General features: G+C 44.1%; 1 protein-coding gene across 1 annotated transcript in view; it reads right to left on the bottom strand.

Annotated features, from left to right (window-relative positions):
* The window catches only part of LOC310687782 (sucrase-isomaltase, intestinal-like), a 90,144-nt gene that overhangs the window by 52,110 nt on the left and 15,290 nt on the right, over positions 1-22,744 (bottom strand). The window contains exons 5-7 of the mRNA XM_083463443.1: positions 8,301-8,469; positions 7,571-7,667; positions 3,017-3,129 (exon numbers count right to left, since the gene is read on the bottom strand). Coding sequence (XP_083319569.1) covers positions 3,017-3,129; positions 7,571-7,667; positions 8,301-8,469 — 379 coding nt within the window. The remainder of the gene's footprint in view (positions 1-3,016; positions 3,130-7,570; positions 7,668-8,300; positions 8,470-22,744) is intronic.

Here is a 22,744-nt window from a genome sequence, read left to right as displayed (position 1 = left end):
GGGGTTGTCGCCTTTACTTCTTCTCAACAGGCAGAATTTTTACAAATGCACTTACTCCCAGAGTGAAAACGTGAAACGGTTCAGTTTGCTTAATTTCTGCCATCAGCTTTTAAAGGCATTCCTTTGCAAACATACACCACAGTTAAAACTGCAGTGTCTCCTCTTCCTGGGCAAGAGAAGATGCCTACCAAGAATGCCAGACAGGTACCTGTTACAGGACAGATCCTGCAGCGAATGTATCAGGGCAGTGCTCAGCTAAAGCCTCTTTAGCACATCATCCAGGGTCTTCAACTTTTCATAGAAGATGACCCTCCGCTCTGAAGCAAAGGCCTGCCCATCTTTACGGGCAGCTCCCAGTCTTAAAAACAAATAGTCAGCACGCACAGCAGCCGATGCTACTGCAGGGCCATAGCAAACCCCCCAAAGGTCTTTCTTAGAAAGGAGAGGTCCGTCAGGAGAACAAGGCTGGCATTGATGGAACAGGCTCAGATGTTTATTATTGAAGGTTGTAAAGAGATAAGCAAACTCAGGAATGCACATGGCCGTGGTGATGTGGGAGATGGCAGGGAGGAGGGAGATTGCAGGAAGGAGGGAAACCAAGACCTTACATGGTAATAGGAACTTACTATAACTTTCGATTTCCCAGAAATCAGGTGGTTTACAAGAAATCAGGTGGCTTACGAGAAATCAGGTGGTATTGTATTCTACAAATGTATAAAAAGCTGGCTCGCTCAGAATTCGGGGGCAGACATTGGGCAAACGCATGTCTGTACCATTTTTGTCATGACAAAAAAAAGGGATTTTTCCCGCTGTCATTTTGACTCTTTCAAGCATCTCTATTGCGCCAAGGATCTCATCAGATAAGGAGGTCATAAAGCATGTCATTCACTACAATCCTGATGCCAATTCTGTCACCATGTCTACTCAAACAACACTATCCCCTGATTAAACATGGGTCCTGCCACTAAGAGCTTATACTTGGCACATTTTCTAATGTGGCAGTTGGCAATGGGGCGCCTGCAGGAGCCCGTGTTTCTGCCACTGCCACCCATGGTCCCCACAAAAAGTCCTTCCCCATCAAGCTTTGTGTTTGTTGAATTTTGTTCAATAAAAATAAATCAAAGATCCCCTCAAAATCTACAATGCATGAGACACTGACTGCTTTTCCTGCTCGGCTCCTGTCGGCACTGCCTCAGCCTATCCTACACCGATCCCTTTAAATATGCCCACATTTCAATGGATGCCAGGATTGGACAACCATCTTCCCATCTGTTTCGAACAGAGGAGAGGTGCAAATTGTTGCTCTCTGTAACTGTGGCATTAGCCAATGTGGGTGCCTCCCCCCACAATTGACGGAGCAGCTGATCCTTTCTCTTTTTTGTCTGTTTGGATGTGGCAGCCATTTTCTGTTATGACATGCCTTAACGGTAGCCATTTTCTGTTATGCCACAACCTCAGGGCAGCCATTTTGTGACTGGCACCTGTGGCGCTTTCTGAAAATTCCAAATGTGCCCCCTGGCCCTAAAAGGTCATGCACCAACAATCTCCTTTTTCCACCTAGCCTGGCCAAATCAGACAAGTCTCTATACAAGAGAATAATAAAGGTAAAGGTAAAGGGACCCCTGACCATTAGGTCCAGTCGTGGCCGACTCTGGGGTTGTGGCGCTCATCTCGCTTTATTGGCCGAGGGAGCCGGCGTACAGCTTCTGGGTCGTGTGGCCAGCATGACTAAGCCGCTTCTGGCAAACCAGAGCAGTGCACGGAAACGCCGTTTACCTTCCCGCCGGAGTGTTACCTATTTATCTATTTGCACTTTGACGTGCTTTCAAGCTGCTAGGTTGGCAGTAGCAGGGATTGAGCAACGGGAGCTCACCCCATCGCGGGGATTCGAACCGCCAACCTTCTGATTGGCAAGTCCTAGGCTCTGTGGTTTAACCCACAGTGCCACCCGCGTCCCTTGAAGAGAATAATAGACAGACACAAATTAGGAATGAAAAATGGTAGCATCCAGGAACTAGTGAACAACATTCCAGTCTCTCTGGGCAGGGAGACATCAGAAGTGCATTGTCACAGGACATGCTTGTTCATTCAGCTGCAAGGCAGGGATATGGAGAGGGACAATCCTTTATTCCAAAAGGACTGAATGGGAGAGAGAATCAAAAAAGACTCCAACCACTGTTTACACACCCCTGCTTAAACCATATAATCCCTGCTAGTTTACTTCCAATATTAGAGCTAGGCTGAGAGAGAACAAAGAGTGCACTGAGGTAAAGCAGTTGAGGGTTTCACTCCCTTCCCCTGTGCCCTTTTTCTAATATAAAAGTCCCTGCTTTATACAGTCGAATGGGATGATGTGAATTTAATAAACACATGTCCAGTTCGGCCTTCAGCAACAGATTTCAGCTAGGAAATTTCAAAGGGAGATGTCAGCATGAAACTGCTGAGTTAGAATTCATGTGATCGGACTTGGGCTGAGTAGAAAGTGGGAGAGGCTAGTCCCTCTGGAGAGAGCAATTGCCCTTGGAACATGGGTTACAAACCCTTGGTGATCATTTCAATATCCTATTATTTATTTCAGTTCTTACTCCTTGAAAGCCATCCAGATACTAGACTGATAAACATTAACTTTTAGCAGATTGATAACATTTTAAAAATGTTTTACAGCAACTTCAATCATTCTGCCTTCTGTATTAAAATTCATAGACAGGACCAATATTAAACTTGCCCAACTGGCTTCTGAAGATACAATTTTTTTCAGTAGAACTCAACAAATGCAACAAAGGAGGCTAATAAAACAATCCCATTGCAAATAAGTAAGTATAGTTGTCGATTTAAAGATCAGTACAATTGATCTTTAAATCAAAAGGGTGTGTTTTTGATGTTTGTTTTGCAAAGGGGTGACACATTGAGTTTCACTGTCATCATTGTAATGCAATACCACATGCAAACCCACAACCAAATCAACAAGTAAGTGCTTTTCTTAGCACCGCATGCCTGAACAGATTTCTCAACTAACCTCTGTGTATTGCTGGATTACATTTTCTGGAGTTGGGCCAAGGAAGACATAGAAATCGAGAACCCCTCCAATGGTGCGGAAGGTCAAAGATGGCTCTGGATGCAACGTGACATCTAGAAGAAGTTGACAGATATGTTGAATTCAGTATAAATTACCTCAGAACTAAGGATCCCTATGCAATGACCTTGCCTTTTCTGTACATTATTATTATTGCTATGTAGGTCATCCAGGGACTTAATGTAACCCCACCCACACTCCCCGCCAAGCAAGCTCAAAATATTTAGCATTATTTAACTAAACAGAAACAGACACTCCTTCAAACCCATCTTTGTCAGGCACATAGCCCAGTGCATGTGAAAACAGAAAAAAGCAGGTGATTATGCAGTGGTAGAATTTGACGTACGATTCTGAAACACAGGAACAAAATAATAATAAGTCAGGGTTTCTTTTTTATTTAGAAAATAACAACTCGGCAACTCTAGACATTCTAACAATGCTTAAATATAGATCTGACTGCAAAATATCCTTCTTTTGTCGCCTCTGCTTGGCTAAGAATTTTTATTTCATTGCTTTAGGGAAGATTCTCCTTTTTGAAAATTACAGAGCGAGATTAATACAGTAAGGTGACCATGGCAACAGGCAAAGCTATACCCCGTCAACAGAATACAGGACAAATCTAAATTGGTTTGTTTCAACTGTATGAACCCCCAAGGAAATTTGTAGCAACTTCATTTTGTGTGTGGTTTTTTTAGCACATGCATCTATTTTTAACAGTTAATCATAATTTTTAGTGGAACAGACCCATTTTGCTTCATTTAACAATAGCTTATTACTGGATCTGGGAACATGAGAGCAAGACTTTGGGAATCCCGTGATACCATTTTAGAAAAATTAAAACGCTTTTCACTGAAGATGTTATCTTTATTCAGTAGACACAAACTAGCGTCATCACTGAGTTCTAGAAGATGTTAACAGAATTATATTCCTATAATCCCTCTCCTTCCTTACTCAGAAGTAAATTCATTGAGGTCAATGGACCTTACTCTCAAGAACATTTGCATAGGATTTCAGCCTCAGTTCTAGATCGGTCAGTCTAGAATTAAAGTCGCACTTTTGACCATTATTGTCCCTTTATTTGCTGCCAAGGGTCTCAAGGCAACATAAATACAAGAAAAATAAATACTATAAAAAGTCGGACCAACTAAAAGGTGGGTAAAGGGTAACGGGACCCCTGACCATTAGGTCCAGTTGTGACTGACTCTGGGTTGCGGGGCTCATCTCACTTTATTGGCCGAGGGAGCCGGCGTACAGCTTCCGGGTCATGTGGCCAGCATGACTAAGCAGCTTCTGGCGAACCAGAGCAGCGCACGGAAATGCCGTTTACCTTCCCGCCGGAGTGGTACCTATTTATCTACTTGCACTTTGGAGTGCTTTCAAACTGCTAGGTCGGCAGGAGCTGGGACCGAGCAACGGGAGCTCACCCCATCGTGGGGATTCAAACCGCCGACCTTCTGATCGGCAAGTCCTAGGCTCTGTGATTTAACCCACAGCGCCAGGTACTCACTGACTAAAAACAAACCAGATGTGAAAACCTCAACAATCGAATGCCTAGGGAGTAAAGAAAAGTCTTGGCTTGGTGGCAAAAAGATGTCACCAAAGTCAAGACCAGACCTGGAGACCCTGGAGAAAGCATCCCAAAGGCCAGGGGGCTACTACTGAAATGGCCATCTCTCCTTCAGTCACCCTCCATACATCTGCTGGAGGAGGCACCTGGAGAAGAGCACTACATTGACATGAAGGACCCAGGTAGGTTCACATGGGGAGAGACATTGCAGGAGGTGTTGTGGTCCAAAGCTATGTTAAGGCCCTCCAGCACTGAGGGCCTTCTGGAGGTTCCCTCGCTGCGAGAAGCCAAGTTACAGGGAACCAGGCAGAGGGCCTTTTCGGTAGTGGCACCCGCCCTGTGGAACGCCCTCCCATCAGATGTCAAAGAGAAAAATAACTACCAAACTTTTAGAAGACATCAGAAGGCAGCCCTGTTTAGGGAAGCTTTTAATGTTTAATAGGTTATTGTATTTTAGTGTTTTGTTGGAAGCCGCCCAGAGTGGCTGGGGAAACCCAGCCAGATGGGTGGGGTATAAATAATAAATTATTATTATTATTATTATTATTATTATTATTATTATTATTATTAGCCTTAGAGGTAAAAAACCAGCACTTTGAATTGTGGTGGGAAATGTACTTTTCTCCCAGTATTCACTGATGCAGGTTTAGGAACACCTTTCTATTTCTGTACACTGTATCGGGCCTCCTTATTTACTTCTTATAAACTGTTTATGAATAATTATTAAGATTTTTCTAATTATAACTTAAATATCCACAGGAAGGAAGTCTTTTATTTGGTTGTTTGTATTGTTGTATATTATGCTCATTGTATGTTATGTTCACATTTATTGAGGGTGGATTTCTGTGTTGGGGGGTGGGGGGTTTATGTTATGTTGTAAATAAAATTTCCAATAAAATTATTAAAAAGAAAAAAAGAAGAGGAACACCTTTCTATTAATTTAATGCTCTTTGAGGTATTGGAAGCATCTATATATTATAATACTTTGATCGTTTTATATGAGAAATGTGTGCTAAGTAGTGGCTTTTTTTGGTATGTGATCTATGGCCATACATTTTTCATTTCGGTGCATGTGAAAGCTGGCCTTCTATTAGGTAAAGGTAAAGGGAGGACCCCTGGACAGTTAAGTCCAAAGGCGACTATGCGGTTGCGGCGCTCATCTCGCTTTCAGGCCAAGAGAGCCGGCGTTTGTCCACAGACAGCTTTCCGGGTCATGTGGCCAGCATGACTAAGTCGCTTCTGGCACAACAGGACACTGTGATGGAAACCAGAGTGCATGGAAATGCCGTTTACCTTCCCACCTATTTATCTACTTGCACTGGCATGTTTTCGAACTGCTAGGTTGGCAGGAGCTGGGAGCTCACCCCGTCGCGGGGATTCGAACTGCCGACCTTCTGATCCGCAAGTCCAAGAGGCTCAGTGGTTTAGACCACAGCACCACCCATGTCTATTAGGTAGAATGAAGTGTCCACCTCAAGCAATAGAGGCTGGGTGGTGAGAAGCATTAGGGAAGCGTTGGGTTGTCACATGCCCTACACCCCCTAAGTTAGGGGGTCTGCAGCGCTTCAGTGTCATTGAGAAAATCTCATGTCTGTTTTGACATGAGATCCAGCTGCCTGTCCTGTGCTCAGAATGGTGTGCGCTCCAATTTGTCATTTTCCTCAGACAGCAATGTCTTGAGCAGTCCTGAATGGCTGGAGCTCCTCACATACCAAAATGTTGTCATGTGTTTCCCCTCCTCCTGTGAAGTGAATGGGAAAACCCAGGAATCCATGCATGCCGGTGCAACACTTCTCCAGTGTGCAAAGAGGCTTTAAGTGTGCAGCTTAGGCACACACACATACACACCAGTAAATCCAGTCACATGAAGTTCAATAGGATTTGGTTCCAGGTAGTAATATGATATGGGACTTCAGGTATGCCTCATCCCTAAATTGCATCAATAAGGGAATTATTTGCCATACACACACACACACACACACACACACACACACACACACAGTGGTGACTCGCAAAACTAAATTAATTCGTTCCACATTTTTTTTCGTCTAGCGAATTTTTTGTCTTGCGAAGCACGGTTTCCCATAGGAATGCATTGAAAATCAATTAATGCGTTCCTATGGTCAACAAAAGTCCAAACAAAGCCAAATTTGGTACAACAAGAGTTTATTAAGTGCTCTTTAAAGTCACACATACTGTAAAGAGCATTTCAAAATTCAAACCCAGAATTTTTTTTAAAAAAACAGCAGAGTGGCCCAATGGTCACAGAAAATCATAAAAATGCAGGGGAAAAAACACAAGCTTCCAGGTTCTTGCAAACCCCTCCCCAACTGTTCCCCCAGCCACCCAGCACACAGAAATTCAAACCCAGAATTTTTTTAAAAAAAACAGCAGAGTGGCCCAATGGTCACAGAAAATCATAAAAATGCAGGAAAAAACCACACAAGCTTCCAGATTCTTGCAAACCCCTCCCCAACACCAAGTTCTTGAATTCCAAACACCCCAACCCAAAATCCAACCCCCCCCAAATGTTTTAAAAGCTTAACTTACCAAATGGCTGCAAAAGAAGTTTTGGAAAAGCTTCAAAAATCACCAAAGTCTTTAAAAACCTCAAAAAAGGCTACTATGTACACTACGTTCTATGAGTTGCTCCTCGAAGTCAAGTCGCAACTGTATTAATGGTGTTAAGAAAAAGGAAACAAACTTGCAAGACGTTTTCGTCTGATGAAGCAAGCCCATAGGGAAATTCATCTCGCGAAGCAGCTCAAAAACGGAAAACCCTTTCGTCTAGCGAGTTTTCCGTCTTGCGAGGCATTCGTCTTGCGGGGCACCACTGTGTGTGTGTGTGTGTGTGTGTGTGTGTGTGTGTGTGTGTGTATTAGAAGAACTGCTGTCTAAACAGTTCTGTTTAATTGTTAACCTTTGATTACCTTGTGCGTTGGCATTGAGGAAAAGTACACCGTGAGCGTTTGCGTCGTTCTCTATGCACATGTAAAAAGGATGAACTCCATACAGATTTGCATTCATCTGAAATAAATAATAATAATGATGATTACATCTACTTTTAGTTTTATTGCTTAACTCAGGTATGGTTATCGCAACAGTGTCTAGGCTGCTGAACAGGCGTAGCACCTTCCTAAGAAGTTCTACAGTCTTCAGTTAAGATTTTGCTAGTCTTATTTAAAAAAATAAAATAAAATAAAATATTTGATTTCCTTTAAGTTCCTCAGGAACCATCAACATTGGCGTTAAAAATCAGTATCACCCTATGCAACTTCCTGCCTGCCCACCTCTCTTCTCTCTTCTCTCTTCCCCATTTTAGGTTTTCCTAAATTCCTCAGGACAGTGTCCAAATTAAACCAGAACTATCAGGATCCACTGGGGGATATGAATGGACTTAATTTAAAAAGCACATAATTCATGTTTAAAAAAACAACGATCAACATCTGCCTACAATTCATCCGAGATGGCCAAGGGTTATGTGAAATGAGCCAAAACTGCCCAGAGAAGCAGAACGTGGTACTTGATAGTTAATAACTTGGATTAATGTGTGAGGGGAAGCCTAACTAATAGCTACTATTAATAAATGGCAGAAGATGTATAGAAGGCACAAGGCTCTTTCTGGGTGCGGAGTGCAAGATGTAATATTGAACTACTTACTTTGGGAGTCTGGTCTCTAGAATACATCCCGTAGGTTATATGGTTCATATTGTGCTTAAAGGATGGGTGCTGGTGTTCACCAAAGCCGTACACAGAACTGGATGGGACATTGGTTGAAATGCGCAGGTATTGCTCGGAAAACACCAGATCTGCAAGGGACGTGTCCCACCTATGTCAAAAAGAAGAGCAAGCATAAATGTGATGCGGTTGCTTTTGCTAGATATTAAATTTCATTAAGCCCAATACAAACTATGGCGTCTGTCACAGACAGTAACCTACTTGAAAGGTTATACCTAAAAATTAAGCAGGTAAGTTAAAAAAAAAAATCATTGCGAAAAGAAATATGAATACAATATGTGGTCTTTGAAACAAAATCACTCCTTGATCTGCCTGCCAGTTCTTCTGATGCCTGTGGGTCTCTCTCTCTCTCTCTCTCTCTCTCTCTCTCTCTCTCTCTCACACACACACACACACACACACACACACACCGCACATGGTGACATTTAGAATGTCACTAAGAATAAGCACTTATGCACATAGACATACTGAATCACCATTGTTATGGTGCATTTATTTTTCTGACGTGTTTCCTACTGGTTGGGAATTTTCTTAGAATTTTCAGCAATAAGGAACAAAGCTAAAGTTCAAATCCAGCTGAGAATTTAGGTGAGGCAATTGATGGTAGGCAAAGTTGTGGCAATGCAGTGATGTCACTGGGAGCACACTAAGCTGTCACAGGGCCCTGATTCTGAAGTGGTGTGTGTGTGTGTGTGTGTGTGTGTGTGTGAATATAAGAACATAAGAGAAGCCCCCCTGATCCAGAACAAAGGCGCATCAAATTCAACATCCTGTTTTCACAGTGGCCAATCAGATGCCTGCAAACAGGACATCTCCATTGCCCATACAACTGGACCAATCCTTCCTGCCTTGCTGGTCGTTTTGGCCCATGTCCACACTACACACTTAAAGCACTATGATACAATTTTAAAAACAGTCATGGCTTCCCCAAAATAATTCTGGGAAATGAAGTTTGTTGATGGGGGAGAGCCCCATCCCCCACAGAACTACAGTCACCAGAGTGATTTGAAGTCCCCCTTCACAGGTAACTGAGAATTGTAGCTCTAGGGGGGGAATAGAGGTCCAGGGTTGTAAAGACTGCAGAGAGAATAATTGGGTGCACTCTTCCCACCTTAGATCAAATCTATGCTGTCAGGTGCCATAAGAAATCTGCAGAGATAGCGCAGGATAGTACGCACCCTGGAAATGATCTCTTTCAGCTTCTGCCTTCTGGAAGAAGGTATAGGGTTATAAAGACCAGGACTAGCCGCCTGAGAAACAGTTTCTACCCAAATGCAATTCTGGTTCTAAACACAGCATAAGGAGTCTCTATAGTATAGTATATATTATATTATATATTATATATTATATTTTTAAATGGGGTTTCAGAGTTTTTAGGGGGTTTTGAATGTCTTATGTATATTTTTCAATTTCATTGTTCTGTATGGGACAATGACAATAAAGATACCGTATATCGTATCCTAACAAAGCTCAGCACCTTTAACAAACTATAGCCCCCAGGATTATTGGGGAGACTTTTCAAAGTGACATCATAGTCATAGTGACATCAAATGTATGGTATAAAAGTGTGTACTAGCAAAACCCAAAGTTGGGGAAGGCAGCTCCCAAGTAAGGTAACTTCTCCCCCCCGGACCACACAGGATGCCCCCCTCACACCACAGTGACTCCATCAGTTAATTGGCTAATTAATTAATCTATGGCCATTTGAACTGTGTGCGGAGGTATTGTTTTTGTTTGTTATCATGGTACATATTTTGTGTTTTGTGATCCTTGGATGAAGGGTGGTATGTAAATTTAATAAGCAACAACAATAATAATCAATTCTGTTTCTTAAAGCCGAATGGGGATATAAACCAGGGTTATCACTCTGACCCACTTGTAAAAATCTGCCATTACACTCCTTCCCCTCAGCATAACAGTGGTGGAGCCTACAACCATAATCTGGTGTGTGTGTGTGTGTGTGTGTGTGTGTGTGTGTGTGTGTGTGTGTGTAGGAAGGCTTCTTTCCTGGCTGGCCATTAAGATTTGAGGTGCCTACCATCTCCCTGAACTGACAGTAGCTAGAAGAAAAAATTAGGACACATCAGACCTGATCAAAGCACAGAGAAGGTTCTTTTCCCTTTGATTTTCTATTTTTGCCTTCTTTCCTCTCATGGCCCTTTTATATTTATTTCGGCTAAATCCCCTGTGTTACTCACAGGCACATTCAAATTAGCCTGCCGCATTATGCTGGTCGTTACCAGGGCTATGACGAACCTTTTGACTTGAACGGTGTATTTATGTATGGCCTTCTCTCTGCCTTCGTCAACTTGTGGACTTGCTACAATAAATTAAACCAAATTGTGTGGAAAAGGACCTCGTGGAATTGGCATTTCTCTTAACAGAAATTACTTGCTATTAGGGGCTTTGATAAAATGAAGTGGAAGATCAAATTAACCAATGAATGAATTAAGTGGAATGTTCTCCACACCCAAAATGACTCAATTACCACGGCTATTTATTGCTTTTGTATTACATCCTTTCAGAGATGGTGTTCGTACAGTTTGATAGAACAGAGTTTGCTGAATTTGAGACAAATGCCTTATTTGTGTGGGTTCCAGTGGCTGGCTCTATATGACTTACAGCCTCCCATCAAGAAAGAACAATGAACTTTGTCTTTGAAAGAACATAATTCCTTACTTATCTTTGTAACCCAGTTGTACCTGGATTATGTGAACATTAGAGATCATTAGCTATTGTAACATGCTTACTGTGAACAAACAGCAAGTGACAAAGTAATTCTTCTGGATTGGGGGGAAAAGAAGCCAATTGCTTCCAGTCTTTGATGTACCTAGTAGCTATAAAGTGTGCATCTCACAGTGCGAACCACCTACATACATGCCTATAGAAGCTTCTGTACCAATGGGCTGCATACCCACATGACTGGCAAAAATTATTTGCTTATTTATATAGCATCATTAGTGTGTATGAAGCTTTACAGAGTATAGGAGAGTAGGTTCCTGAGCTGAGGAATTTACAACCTACAATCTGATGCAGGAAAAGCAGGGAAGGGGTAAGGAAGAGAAGGGAGGACTGATGAACCGGGGTGGGGGTGGGGAATATGTGCTTTGCTATAGGCTGAGTTACAACAGGACATGGGAAGTAGGGAATTATGCTTTAGGCTTCACAGAAGCTGGTCTTTGAGGAGATTTTGGAAGGTACTAATGGAATCAGCTCCACATGTGTTTTGGGAGGCAGTTCAAATTGACAAAGCATGAAAGTGAGAGCTGGACCATAAAGAAGGCTGATTGCCGAAGAATTGATGCTTTTGAACTATGGTGCTGGAGGAGACTCTTGAGAGTCCCATGGACTGCAAGAAGAGCAAACCTATCCATTCTTAAGGAAACCAGCCCTCAGTGCTCACTGGAAGGACAGATCGTGAAGCTGAGGCTCCAATACTTTGGCCACCTCATGAGAAGAGAAGACTCCCTGGAAAAGACCCTGATGTTGGGGGAAATGGAGGGCACAAGGAGAAGGGGATGATGGAGGACAAGATGGTTGGGCAGTGTTCTCGAGGCTACCAGCATGAGTCTGACCAAACTGCGGGAGGCAGTGGAAGACAGGAGTGCCTGGCATGCTCTGGTCCATGGTGTCACGAAGAGTCGGACACGACTAAACGACTAAACAACAACGGAACAAGAAAAGGCAGAGTCTTTTGAGGGAGCTGGAGACCTTGAGATGGTGGAGTTGGAAGAGTGAAGACTGCAGACAAGTTTGGGGATATAAGTGTGGAGAGATGCAGGGAGAGGGGCAAAGCCAATGTGAGGAAGAGTGTCCCATGGCCAGAAGTGATGAAAAAGGTGGATGGGGTTTGGCACATGAATGCTGGATAGACATGAGGGAACCGAAGTGAGACAATGGAAGACCAGAAATGAGAAGATTGCTGTAGTCTACCTGAGGGACAACCAGGGCATGAACCAGAGATTTTACTGAGGTAACAGAGAGGAAGGGTCACCTTTTTGTAATGTTTTAGGAGAAAGCATTACCCCATCACTGCACTAGCACAAGTAGTTTTCAATTTTCGCTCCTGAGTCACCTCTCACCGACAGCTGAAGCATATGTCATTGGAAACATTAGCTGTTGGTTTGTTCTTGTTGCTGAAGCGACTACAATATATCCTCAGGAGTTTGTATCGACCATCTTTCAATTTTAAAAGCAAAGAAGCAAAAACCTCTTATGAGAACATGAAGAATCGCTAAAGCTCTGTTAAGAACTATTGGGTAGGCCTAGTCAGCAAGTTACTATTAACTACATACAGTGGTGCCCCGCGAGACGGAAAACTCGCTAGACGAAAGAGTTTTCCATTTTGGAGGTGCTTCGCAAAACGAATCTCCTATGGGCTTGCTTCGCAAGACGAAAATGTCTTGCGAGTTCCTGCGGGGTTTTTTCCCTTCCCCCTTTTTTCTAAGCCGCTAAGCCGCTTATCAGCTGATCCGATAAGCCGATAAGCCGCTAAAAGCCGCTAATAGCGCTAATCCGCTAATCTGTCAATGGGCTTGCTTCGCAAGACGAAAAAACCGCTAGACAAAGAGAATCACAGAACGGAATCTTTTCGTCTTGCGAAGCACCACTGTACAGTACTTTTTCTGGGGGGGACACACAGGGGTACGCATACCCCTAAACATTTTGTGAATCTAAGTTTGGCCTCATTGAGGGGCAGTATTTCAATATGAGTAGGAAAATGAGAGTACCCCTAAATATTTTTAAGGAAAAAAAGCGCTGACTACATATATACTGTTAAGTTGTGGGTGAACATATCAGACAACACAGCGATTCTTCAAACAGCTCTTGTTTATTCACAGGCCAGGACAGAACTGAACTGAAGGGCTCAGTCAGCCTGCTTATATAGAGCTCCAGTACCACGTTACTGTAACAACTTTCTAAAACTATCCAATCAATGAACGTCACTTTTGGTCCTTCATTTGCATAATTATCTACAGTATCCCCCTGCTGGCCCAGGGTGAGAACTTCAGTACATAACATATACTGTGAAAAGACTCTTCACAGTATTTATTAAGTTCATCCTCACAAGAGTTCTATGAAACAATCCATTATAATTTGGCTGCAAACTGAGCGAAGATGTGAGTGATGTGCTCAGCACCTCACAAGGAATCCACGGCTGAAAATGCCCAGCTTCCAGTCCAAACCTCTTGCTACTGGGCAACATTATACTTATGAAAAAGCAACAACAGAAACAGGGTAATGTGGGCTGTAACTCTTCAATTGTTGCTTTAGCCCACAGAACACTCCTATAAATACTTTCAGGAATCATACAATTGTTTCCTTTCACCAGTTATATCTGAAGGCCCCACCACTGCACGCTGACATTTATTATTGAAGTTGTCATGGCAATTCACTTATTCCTATACTATACTATACAATGTGCACTGTACAACTGAGTCTCTGGCATGATTTGAATGAAAACGGCAAGATTATGATTCCATCGCATTAAAAACAGGGTGTGAAAGCTCATAAAATGGTGGCCCATTCAATCTAACCTCACAACCTCTCCCTCTCTCTTTCTCTCATATTATCTTATTCCAAACTGCCATCTCAAACATCTCAATGTGATCCACAAGGAATAACCCAAGAGAGGATCCACTCCAATCAGATAGCGTATTCATCCTTGTTCTGTCACTCCCTCTAACACCGAACCTGGGGGGGGGGGGGTTGTGTGCTAATGGTTTTGTAGGCAAAATGGCACCACTTGCAGATTTGCAGAATTACATAACATAATGAAAGATAAAATGAGACCAAAAAAAGTCTGTGCACGTGTGCACTGGCATGGAGAAAAGGTGGGGAGTGGTATACAAAATGAGGGATTGGTCAGTCAAGCCACCCACGCACAGCATGATCGACTCCAAAATGGCTGAAGAGAAGAAACATTGTGCTAGATCTTGGATATGAAGAAAGCAGGAGGGAGAGGAGGAGGAGGAGGAGGGAGAGGGAAGACCCAGGTTGAAGTCTGGGGCAGTGGATGCATGTAGCACAGAGGAAAGAGTGCAAGATTTTGTTGTGGCTCTCCTCTAAAGTTCACCCTTACTGCTGCTGGTTCCCCAAAGGTCTGCAGGAAATAGGAACCAAAATGAGGTTTCTAGCAAAGGATGTAGCACATATATTTTTAAGTACATGACAGCTCCCTCGCTTGGGAAGTACCTTGTTTTGCTGTTGCAAATATCCTTCCGAAAACAGGTGCTTCGTTCCAAACCCTGTTTCAGGAGGCTTAGGAAGATATGCTGCTATTTTTAGCTTCTCATCAGGAAGACAGACTGACTCAGGAGCCCAGGAGGGGCGATGGCAGGCTGAAGACTGCCTTTCTGACTGGTTCTTGAACTTAACAGCATACAGAAGACGTGCAGAAAGGCATTCTCTGTCCACAACACCAGGAGAAAGTGTAACCATTATGGAACAGTGAGCCAGCTTGGAAAATAAATACAGTGGGGTGGGGGAATGTTTGGTTTATTTTTAGGAGGCAGAATATAACTAATTTAGTTGGAGCATTTCATGGATGACTGAAAGGCAGAGGAGTGTGGCTTGCTGAAACATGGTCACTTATTCCCTGAACATTAAAAGTTCACATGGCTCAAAAGCTTTGTTCCATTTAATTTTCTCCTGAGGACATCAACCTGCTTTCTTCCTACAATAGTTCCAGGCATTACCACCCTCTGCTTTTCTTATCTGGACAGCTGGGGAGCTTGATAAACTTTCACAGTTGTAAAACTTTGATGGCGACTCTTGGATAAATCATGACAGTATTCATGAAACTGGCATTTGCACTTGGCTGGGTTCTTTATGAACTTCCTGCCGTTGCTTCTTTGTAAACAACCCAAAGGAACATTTATTGCTGCGCATTGCAATTCTGCTTGAAATGCCAACATCTGCACGACTGCTCCTTCAAATGAGCAAAACTCGTCCAAGGGACAGGAGCCAGACAACTTGCAAAACACCTTCTCCTCTAAGACCATTTTATAGTTTTTTGCAGCCCAGGATTCTGATCGTCCAAACATCACAGAGACTTGGAATGTGGCAAAGGATCAAAGCATCATTCCAAGGTCACATCCTGATTTCTCCTCCTTCTCTAGATCATTTGAATTTTCCTCCAAGTTCCTCTGTCTTTTAGATTAACAACAATGACAACAACAACAAAATGATTTTCTCAAGAGTCCCATATTTTGAAATTTTTATCTCCTAGGAAGCTAACTTGGATTTCTTAATATATTTTTTTACAAAGACAGGGCTTGCAATAACAAATGAATAAATAAATGGGCATGCCTTCTGTAAGCATTACATGGCATTCTCACAGGGATACATTTTTAGTGGTTTTCATCCAGTGTCATTTATAGGGGCCCCCTTGACTTTGGTTATAAAAATATAACCCAAACTAACAATAAAACAGAGTGCTTAAGAGCAAGCTACTAACGCCAAAACATGCTAACAGGATGATTTTGTTGGATACAAACCCCAAACACCTCTCCCTATTCCAGCCAGCTCTTTATATTTGTGGGACCCCCTTCCCACAATCTGCCAATGTCATTCTTTACCTTTCAGTGCCAGGTATACATGTGCTTCTTCATTCAGGCCTTTGTAGGGGGTTGACTTAATGTGGCCAGCTATGAAATTATGGGTGCTCAAGTGTTGCCAAGATTGCACATTTGAGATAAGTGATTTTATAATTTAAAGCTTTTTATGCTGTATCCACCCTGGGCTCATAATCACAAAGAGTAGTCCTGAGACTGAAATAATAAAATAAATACCCAATAATAAATTGTCTACCCAAAAATAAATTGCCATGGTCCTACATTTCCATGAACCATGGTGAGTAAGTCAAAGGCAAGATGGACTATGGATGCAATCAATCGTAGTACTCAAAAAGCCAGCCTGGTGGAGTGTCTAGGGCACTGAGACATAGGCCTTTGATACCATTGACCATGACATCTTTCTGGACCATCTGGGAGCTGGGGGGACACTCCTTCCTCCTGGGCCATGTCCAGAAAGTGGTATTGGGGGATGAGTATTCAGACCCCTTGGGGCTCTGTTCTCTCCCCTGTGCTTTTTAACATCCATATGAAGCCGCTGGGAGAGACAATCAGAGGGGGTGGGCTGGGTGTTCATCACCATGCGGATGTCACATAGAGGGGGGAGAAAGGTTGTTTTCTGCTGCTCCAGAGAAGCGGACACGGAGCAATGGATTCAAACTACAAGAAAGAAGATTCCACCTAAACATTAGGAAGAACTTCCTGACAGTAAGAGCTGTTCGACAGTGGAATTTGCTGCCAAGGAGTGTGGTGGAGTCTCCTTCTTTGGAGGTCTTTAAGCAGAGGCTTGACAACCATATGTCAGGAGTGCTCTGATGGTGTTTCCTGCTTGGCAGGGGGTTGGACTCGATGGCCCTTGTGGTCTCTTCCAACTCTATGATTCTAGGATTCTATGATACCCAGCTCTACCTCTCTTTTGAATCAGAACCAGTGAATGTCCTGTGTCTGGAGGTGGTTGGAGGATGGATGGTGGCTAACAGACTGATGTTGAATCCTGACAAGACAGAAATACTATTTGGGGGGGGGACAGGGGGCAGGCAGGTGTGGGGGACACCCTGGTCCTGAATGGGCTAACTGTGCCCCTGAAGGACCAGGTGCGCAGCCTGGAAGTCATTCTGGACTCACAGCTGTCCATGGAGGCGCAGGTCAGTTCTGTGTCCAGGGCAGCTCCATCTGGTATGCTGGCTGAGCCCCTAGCTGTCCACAGACTGTGCATGGTCTGGTTGTCTCCCATTTTGACTACTGCAATGTGCTCTACGTGGGGCTACCTTTGAAGGTCACCTGGAAACTACAACTAATCCAGAATGCGGCAGCTAGACTGGTGACTGGGAACGGCCGCCGAGACCATATAACACCGGTCTTGAAAGACCTACATTGGCTCCCAGTACAGTGGTACCTTGGGTTACATACGCTTCAGGTTACATACGCTTGAGCTTACAGTCTCCGCTAACCCAGAAATAGTACCTCAGGTTAAGAACTTTGCTTCAGGATGAGAACAGAAATCGTGCTCCGGTGGCATGGTGGCAGTGGGAGGCCCCATTAGCTAAAGTGGTGCTTCAGGTTAAGAACAGCTTCAGGTTAAGAACGGACCTTCAGAACGAATTAATCCGAGGTACCACTGTATGTTTCCGAGCACAATTCAAAATGTTGGTGCTGACCTTTAAAGCCCTAAATGGCCTCAGGCCAGTATACCTGAAGGAGCGTCTCCACCCCCATCATTCAGCCCGGACACTGAGGTCCAGCTCCAAAGGCTGTCTGGCGGTTCCCTTACTGCGAGAAGTGAGGTTACAGGGAACCAGGCAGAGGGCCTTCTCGGTAGTGGCACCCGCCCTGTGGAACGCCTTCCCACCAGATGTCAAAGAGAAAAAGAACTACTAAACTTTTAGAAGACATCTGAAGGCAGCCCTATTTAGGGAAGCTTTTAATGGTTAAATGGTTACTGTATTTTAGTGTCAAGGAAATAAACAACTATCTGACTTTTAGAAGACACCTGAAGGCAGCCCTGCATCGGAATGCTTTTAATGTCTAATGTTTTAAAATTTTTTATATGTACCGTAAGCTGCCCAGAGTGGCTGAGAAACCCAGCCAGATGGGCAGGGTATAAATAATAAGATTGGGACAGTCATGGTCTCTCAGCTTAATCTACTTCACAGGGTTGTTGTGAGGGCAAAGGTGGGGAAATGGTAGGCCCATGTGTGCCATCTTGAGTTCCTTGGAAGAAGTGTGGGATAAGTAAAGGTAAAGGGACTACTGACCATTAGGTCCAGTCGTGACCGACTCTGGGGTTGCGGCGCTCATCTCGCTTTATTGGCCGAGGGAGCCGGCGTACAGCTTCTGGGTCATGTGGCCAGCAGGACTAAGCCGCTTCTGGCGAACCAGAGCAGTCCACGGAAGCGGCGTTTACCTTCCCGCCGGAGCACTTTGCACTTGCTTTCGACACTCTACTTGCACTTTGACGTGCTTTCAAACTGCTAGGTTGGCAGGAGCAGGGACTGAGCAACGGGAGCTCACCCTGTTGTGGGGATTCGAACTGCCGACCTTCTGATCAGCAAGTCCTAGGCTCTGTGGTTTAACCCACAGTGCCACCCGTGTCCCTTGTGAAGTGTGGGATACAAATCTAATAATAAATCAAGTAACCAATTGGTTATTAAGAGCTTACCAACTTCTCTTGCAATTGCCTGTTCTATTAAGATCCTTGTATTGAATGCAATCCACCAAGAAAACATCTCACAAAAATCCCACATTTGTGCCTTGGCAGAGCTCTGCTGCCCATTCAGTGGAAATAAAGCACATTCTCGATATTCATTTGCTTGGAAGAATGCATTTCTAGATTAAAGCACACACACCACAACACAAACACCAGATTTCTAAATCACCCTACTAAACACCGCCCTCAAACGAAAACAAATCGAATCACCTCATTCTTTGCAAAAATCGAACACGCTCAACAAGAAGAATGGCTGTGTTGGGGGCTGTACAAATTCCACGCAGCAATTTGCATGGCTTTCAGGAGGAACTGCAGCTTAAAACAATGGCGTTTTTAATCATTCTAATAGCTTTTCTCTGTGCAGAAAGCCCCCTCGCAGCCTTTGTTTGCCACCAGAATCTATATATAACAAATGAACTCCAGAGCAGTGGATTGGAAATTAGCAAAGTTTCTGATTAGATGTGGTTATTTGTTTCTTGCTTTCCCAGCTGCAGCGTTTAACAAAGCGTTGCACCACAGTCAATATTGCAGAGAAATTGTCTGGCTGGGGGAAAGATTTTCTGACTTGTATTACAAATGGCAGGCCCACACTAAGTTGTTAAAGGGGAAAATATATTGTTGGCCATTCGAGAATGATCACGTAGGAGCAAAGTAACACTCCATCTAATTCAGGATCCTGTTACTTCGATGTAATCAGGCCACCCTACAGAGATACTGGACTACCACCAAAGGGCAGCTTCACAGTTAAGTTCTTGACAAGTGAGGTGACACAGAACTCCATTATTTCCTGGCATAAGGTTGGTTTCCAGCATGAATGCAAATGTCTAAGAAACTCTGCATGTGGGCAGAGGATGTGGACAGTACCCTGAACTCTAAGGTCAAGAGGTAGCAGTTTTTCCCCTAGCATTGGATTTGCGACACAAGCTTACCCCATGGTAACATGGGGGTATCACCGGGTGGTTTTGTAATGCAGAGGTGGGCAACCTTATCCAGTCTGGAGGCTGCACTCAATGTGAAAAAGGTAAAGGTAAAGGACCCCTGACAGTTAAGTCCAGTCGTGAACGACTCTGGGGTTGTGGCGCTCATCTCGCTTTACTGGCCAAGAGAGCTGGCGTTTGTCTGCAGACAGTTTTTCCGGGTCATGTGGCCAGCATGACTGAGCCACTTCTGGCGAAACCAGAGCAGTGTACAGAAACACTGTTTACCTTCCCACTGGAGCGGTACCTATTTATCTACTTGCACTTTGACGTGCTTTCGAACTGCTAGGTTGGCAGGAGCAGGGACTGAGCAACGGGAGCTCACCCCGTCGCAGGGATTCGAACCACCGACCTTCCGATCTGCAAGCCCTAGGCTCAGTGGTTTACACCACAGTGCCACCCGCGTCCCAATGCACTCAATGTGGGGAATGATATAGAACATCTGCCTTTCATGCAGAAAATCCCAGAACAGCTATATAAAAGGCTAATCGTTATAAAATTCCCAAAGCATTACAGCACTCATAACCCACAGAGCAATCTTAACTAACATCCAAATACAAGCTCAGCGCTGTTGAATTCACACACCCTCTTTCCCCATCCCCGTGATTCATAGTCTTCTACTCAGTTCCACTTAGTTCATCAGAATTAGGGGTTGGTCCACACAGTATCCATGTGTGCATTTATTTAAAAGCAGCTACAAAATGCTTAATCCTTTTAAAAGCTCTAAGCGGTACCCTGCATAAAAACATGTTCCCAGTGCCATTGCATGCTCCCAGTGCCATTGCAGCATGCAACTGTGAGCAACGGAAGGAAAACATTTAGACAAGGTTTCCTGGGCCTTCCCTGAGGTTACCACAAGGACCTTCCATGAAAGCGACAAAGTTGTGTCGAACTAAGTTATACTCAGAGTAAACCCATTGAAATTAATGAACCTGAGTTATTCACTTCCATTAATTTTGATGCGTCTTCTCTGAACAGAACTAACCTTAGATACAGCCCTGGGGCTGAGGCATTCTGCACATAAGTATTGTAAGAATCAGTTGCACAGAAGCTGTGCATCTAATCTCTGTTTTTCACCTAACGCCTGGTGCTGTCAAGGTTTGAAAAAAATTGTTCATGTGTAGAGTATTTCACTGACGTCCGTCCTTACTACGTAACCACCACATTTGCAGGAGGTCATCCCTTGATGTCCACCCAATTTAACATCGCAGCCTTGCCTACTTAGCTCCTCTGACAGAGTCCTGGCCTATTAACCCCTACGAACACTATCTGATGCTCATGCATTTTCGTCACTGCAAACAATCTCTCTGCAGGAGCTGAAATGCTGAGTATAATGTAAACAGCAATCAAGAATGTACACTCCCCCCCTAGGCTAACTTGTCCCCATTCAATATGCTGCCTCTTTTTCTCCTGCAAGTCTGACATTTAAAAACTCCCCATCGGGATTTTTCACTTAGATACAGAACATAGCTATATGTTACACAATATAGTAGCCAGATAAAGCACATTTGTGTGACCCACCCACCCTCCAGCAGCCCCCATGACTGTCACCCCAATAAGCAGTAAAGGTAAAGGTAAAGGTAAAGGTAAAGGGTCCCCTGACCATTAGGTCCAGTCGTGGCTGACTCTGGGGTTGCGGCGCTCATCTCGCTTTATTGGCTGAGGGAGCCGGCGTACAGCTTCCGGGTCATGTGGCCAGCATGACTAAACCGCTTCTGGCGAACCAGAGCAGCGTACGGAAACACCGTTTACCTTCCCGCTGGAGTGGTACCTATTTATCTACTTGCACTTTGACGTGCTTTCAAACTGCTAGGTTGGCAGGAGCAGGGACCGAGCAACGGGAGCTCACCCCATTGCAGGGATTCGAACCGCTGATCTTCCGATCAGCAAGCCCTAGGCTCTGTGGTTTAACCCACAGCGCCACTCACATTCCAATAAGCTGTATTTTGGGTCAAATCAGGCCACAACTTTATTGACTACAGATACAGAGGTTTGGCATAGGCATTGAATATAATCACTGAGATACCAGCCTATCTTCTGGGCTATACCAGATGGGGTCAACCCAGGGGTGAAGGAGGGGCCTATGACACATGTCAAATAGGGACCCCTTTGAGGAGTGCTATGGCCCCCACCCCCAGCTGGGCTTCCAGAAAGAAGCAACTCCCACTAGATCCCTTTAAGAGGATACCCCCGAAACCTGGAGGAGCAGGCAGAGGCTACAGCAATGTTTCCCAAACGTGGGTCTCCAACTGTTTTGGACTACAATTCCCATCATCCGAGACCATTGGTCCTGCTAGCTAGGGATGATGGGAGTTGTAGTCCAAAAACAGCTGGAGACCCAAGTTTGGGAAAACCTGGGCTAAAACCTCCCCTCCACCAGAGACTCACCCAATGCCTAAACCGCTGAGTTGTGACAATTGTTGTGACAAAGGTGGGCAGCCATGCTGGCCTGGGGGAAAGTCTTGATAGCTGCTTCCCAGCCAGATCATGGAGGAGAACTGAGCAAAGCACCTAATATCCCTGTCCAAAGCATGCTTATTCTGTCTAACCCATTTATCTATGGAAATTAGCCAGTCTTTGTTAAATATCTGTGGTATAGTAAGTAATGCGTCGTATTACTTATTGCAGTGATTATAGTATAGAAAGGCAGGGAGGTGATTTAACCCTGGATATAAATATCTACATGTCACTATGTCAACAGCATCCCTTGGAATGGGGTTAACCTGAATTATGCCAGGAAAATTGTGGGATGGGGAGGTGCATTAGGGCTTTTGGGGCAAGGTTCTCCAAAAATATAAAGCCTGCTTGACAGAGATAAAAGGTACAAAAAGGTCTGGGAACTCAGAGGTGACTCAGAGCAATGGCAGAGCTTCTTTAGGGGCCTGCAAATTATACAGCAGGTACAGAAGGACTTTGTGTTGCTCTCTAGACACAATTTATCATCTATTCAGACATTCAAATGCAGCTGGAAAAACTGCCCGCCAGCCTCATTTGCAGCTTATTGATTGCTTTGAGCAATATTTTATTTTCAAAGATGCAAAATTGGTCCCTTTCTTTATTGGCAAACAACTGGCCCTGCACCGCTGCAGCTGGTTGCACATTCTCTCT

This window comes from Podarcis liolepis, assembly GCF_965112155.1.
Source record: "Podarcis liolepis genome assembly, chromosome: 10".
NCBI classification, from domain to species: Eukaryota; Metazoa; Chordata; class Lepidosauria; order Squamata; family Lacertidae; genus Podarcis; species Podarcis liolepis.
Note: the sequence above shows the minus strand (reverse complement) of the source record. Positions and strands in the feature narration are given on the sequence as shown.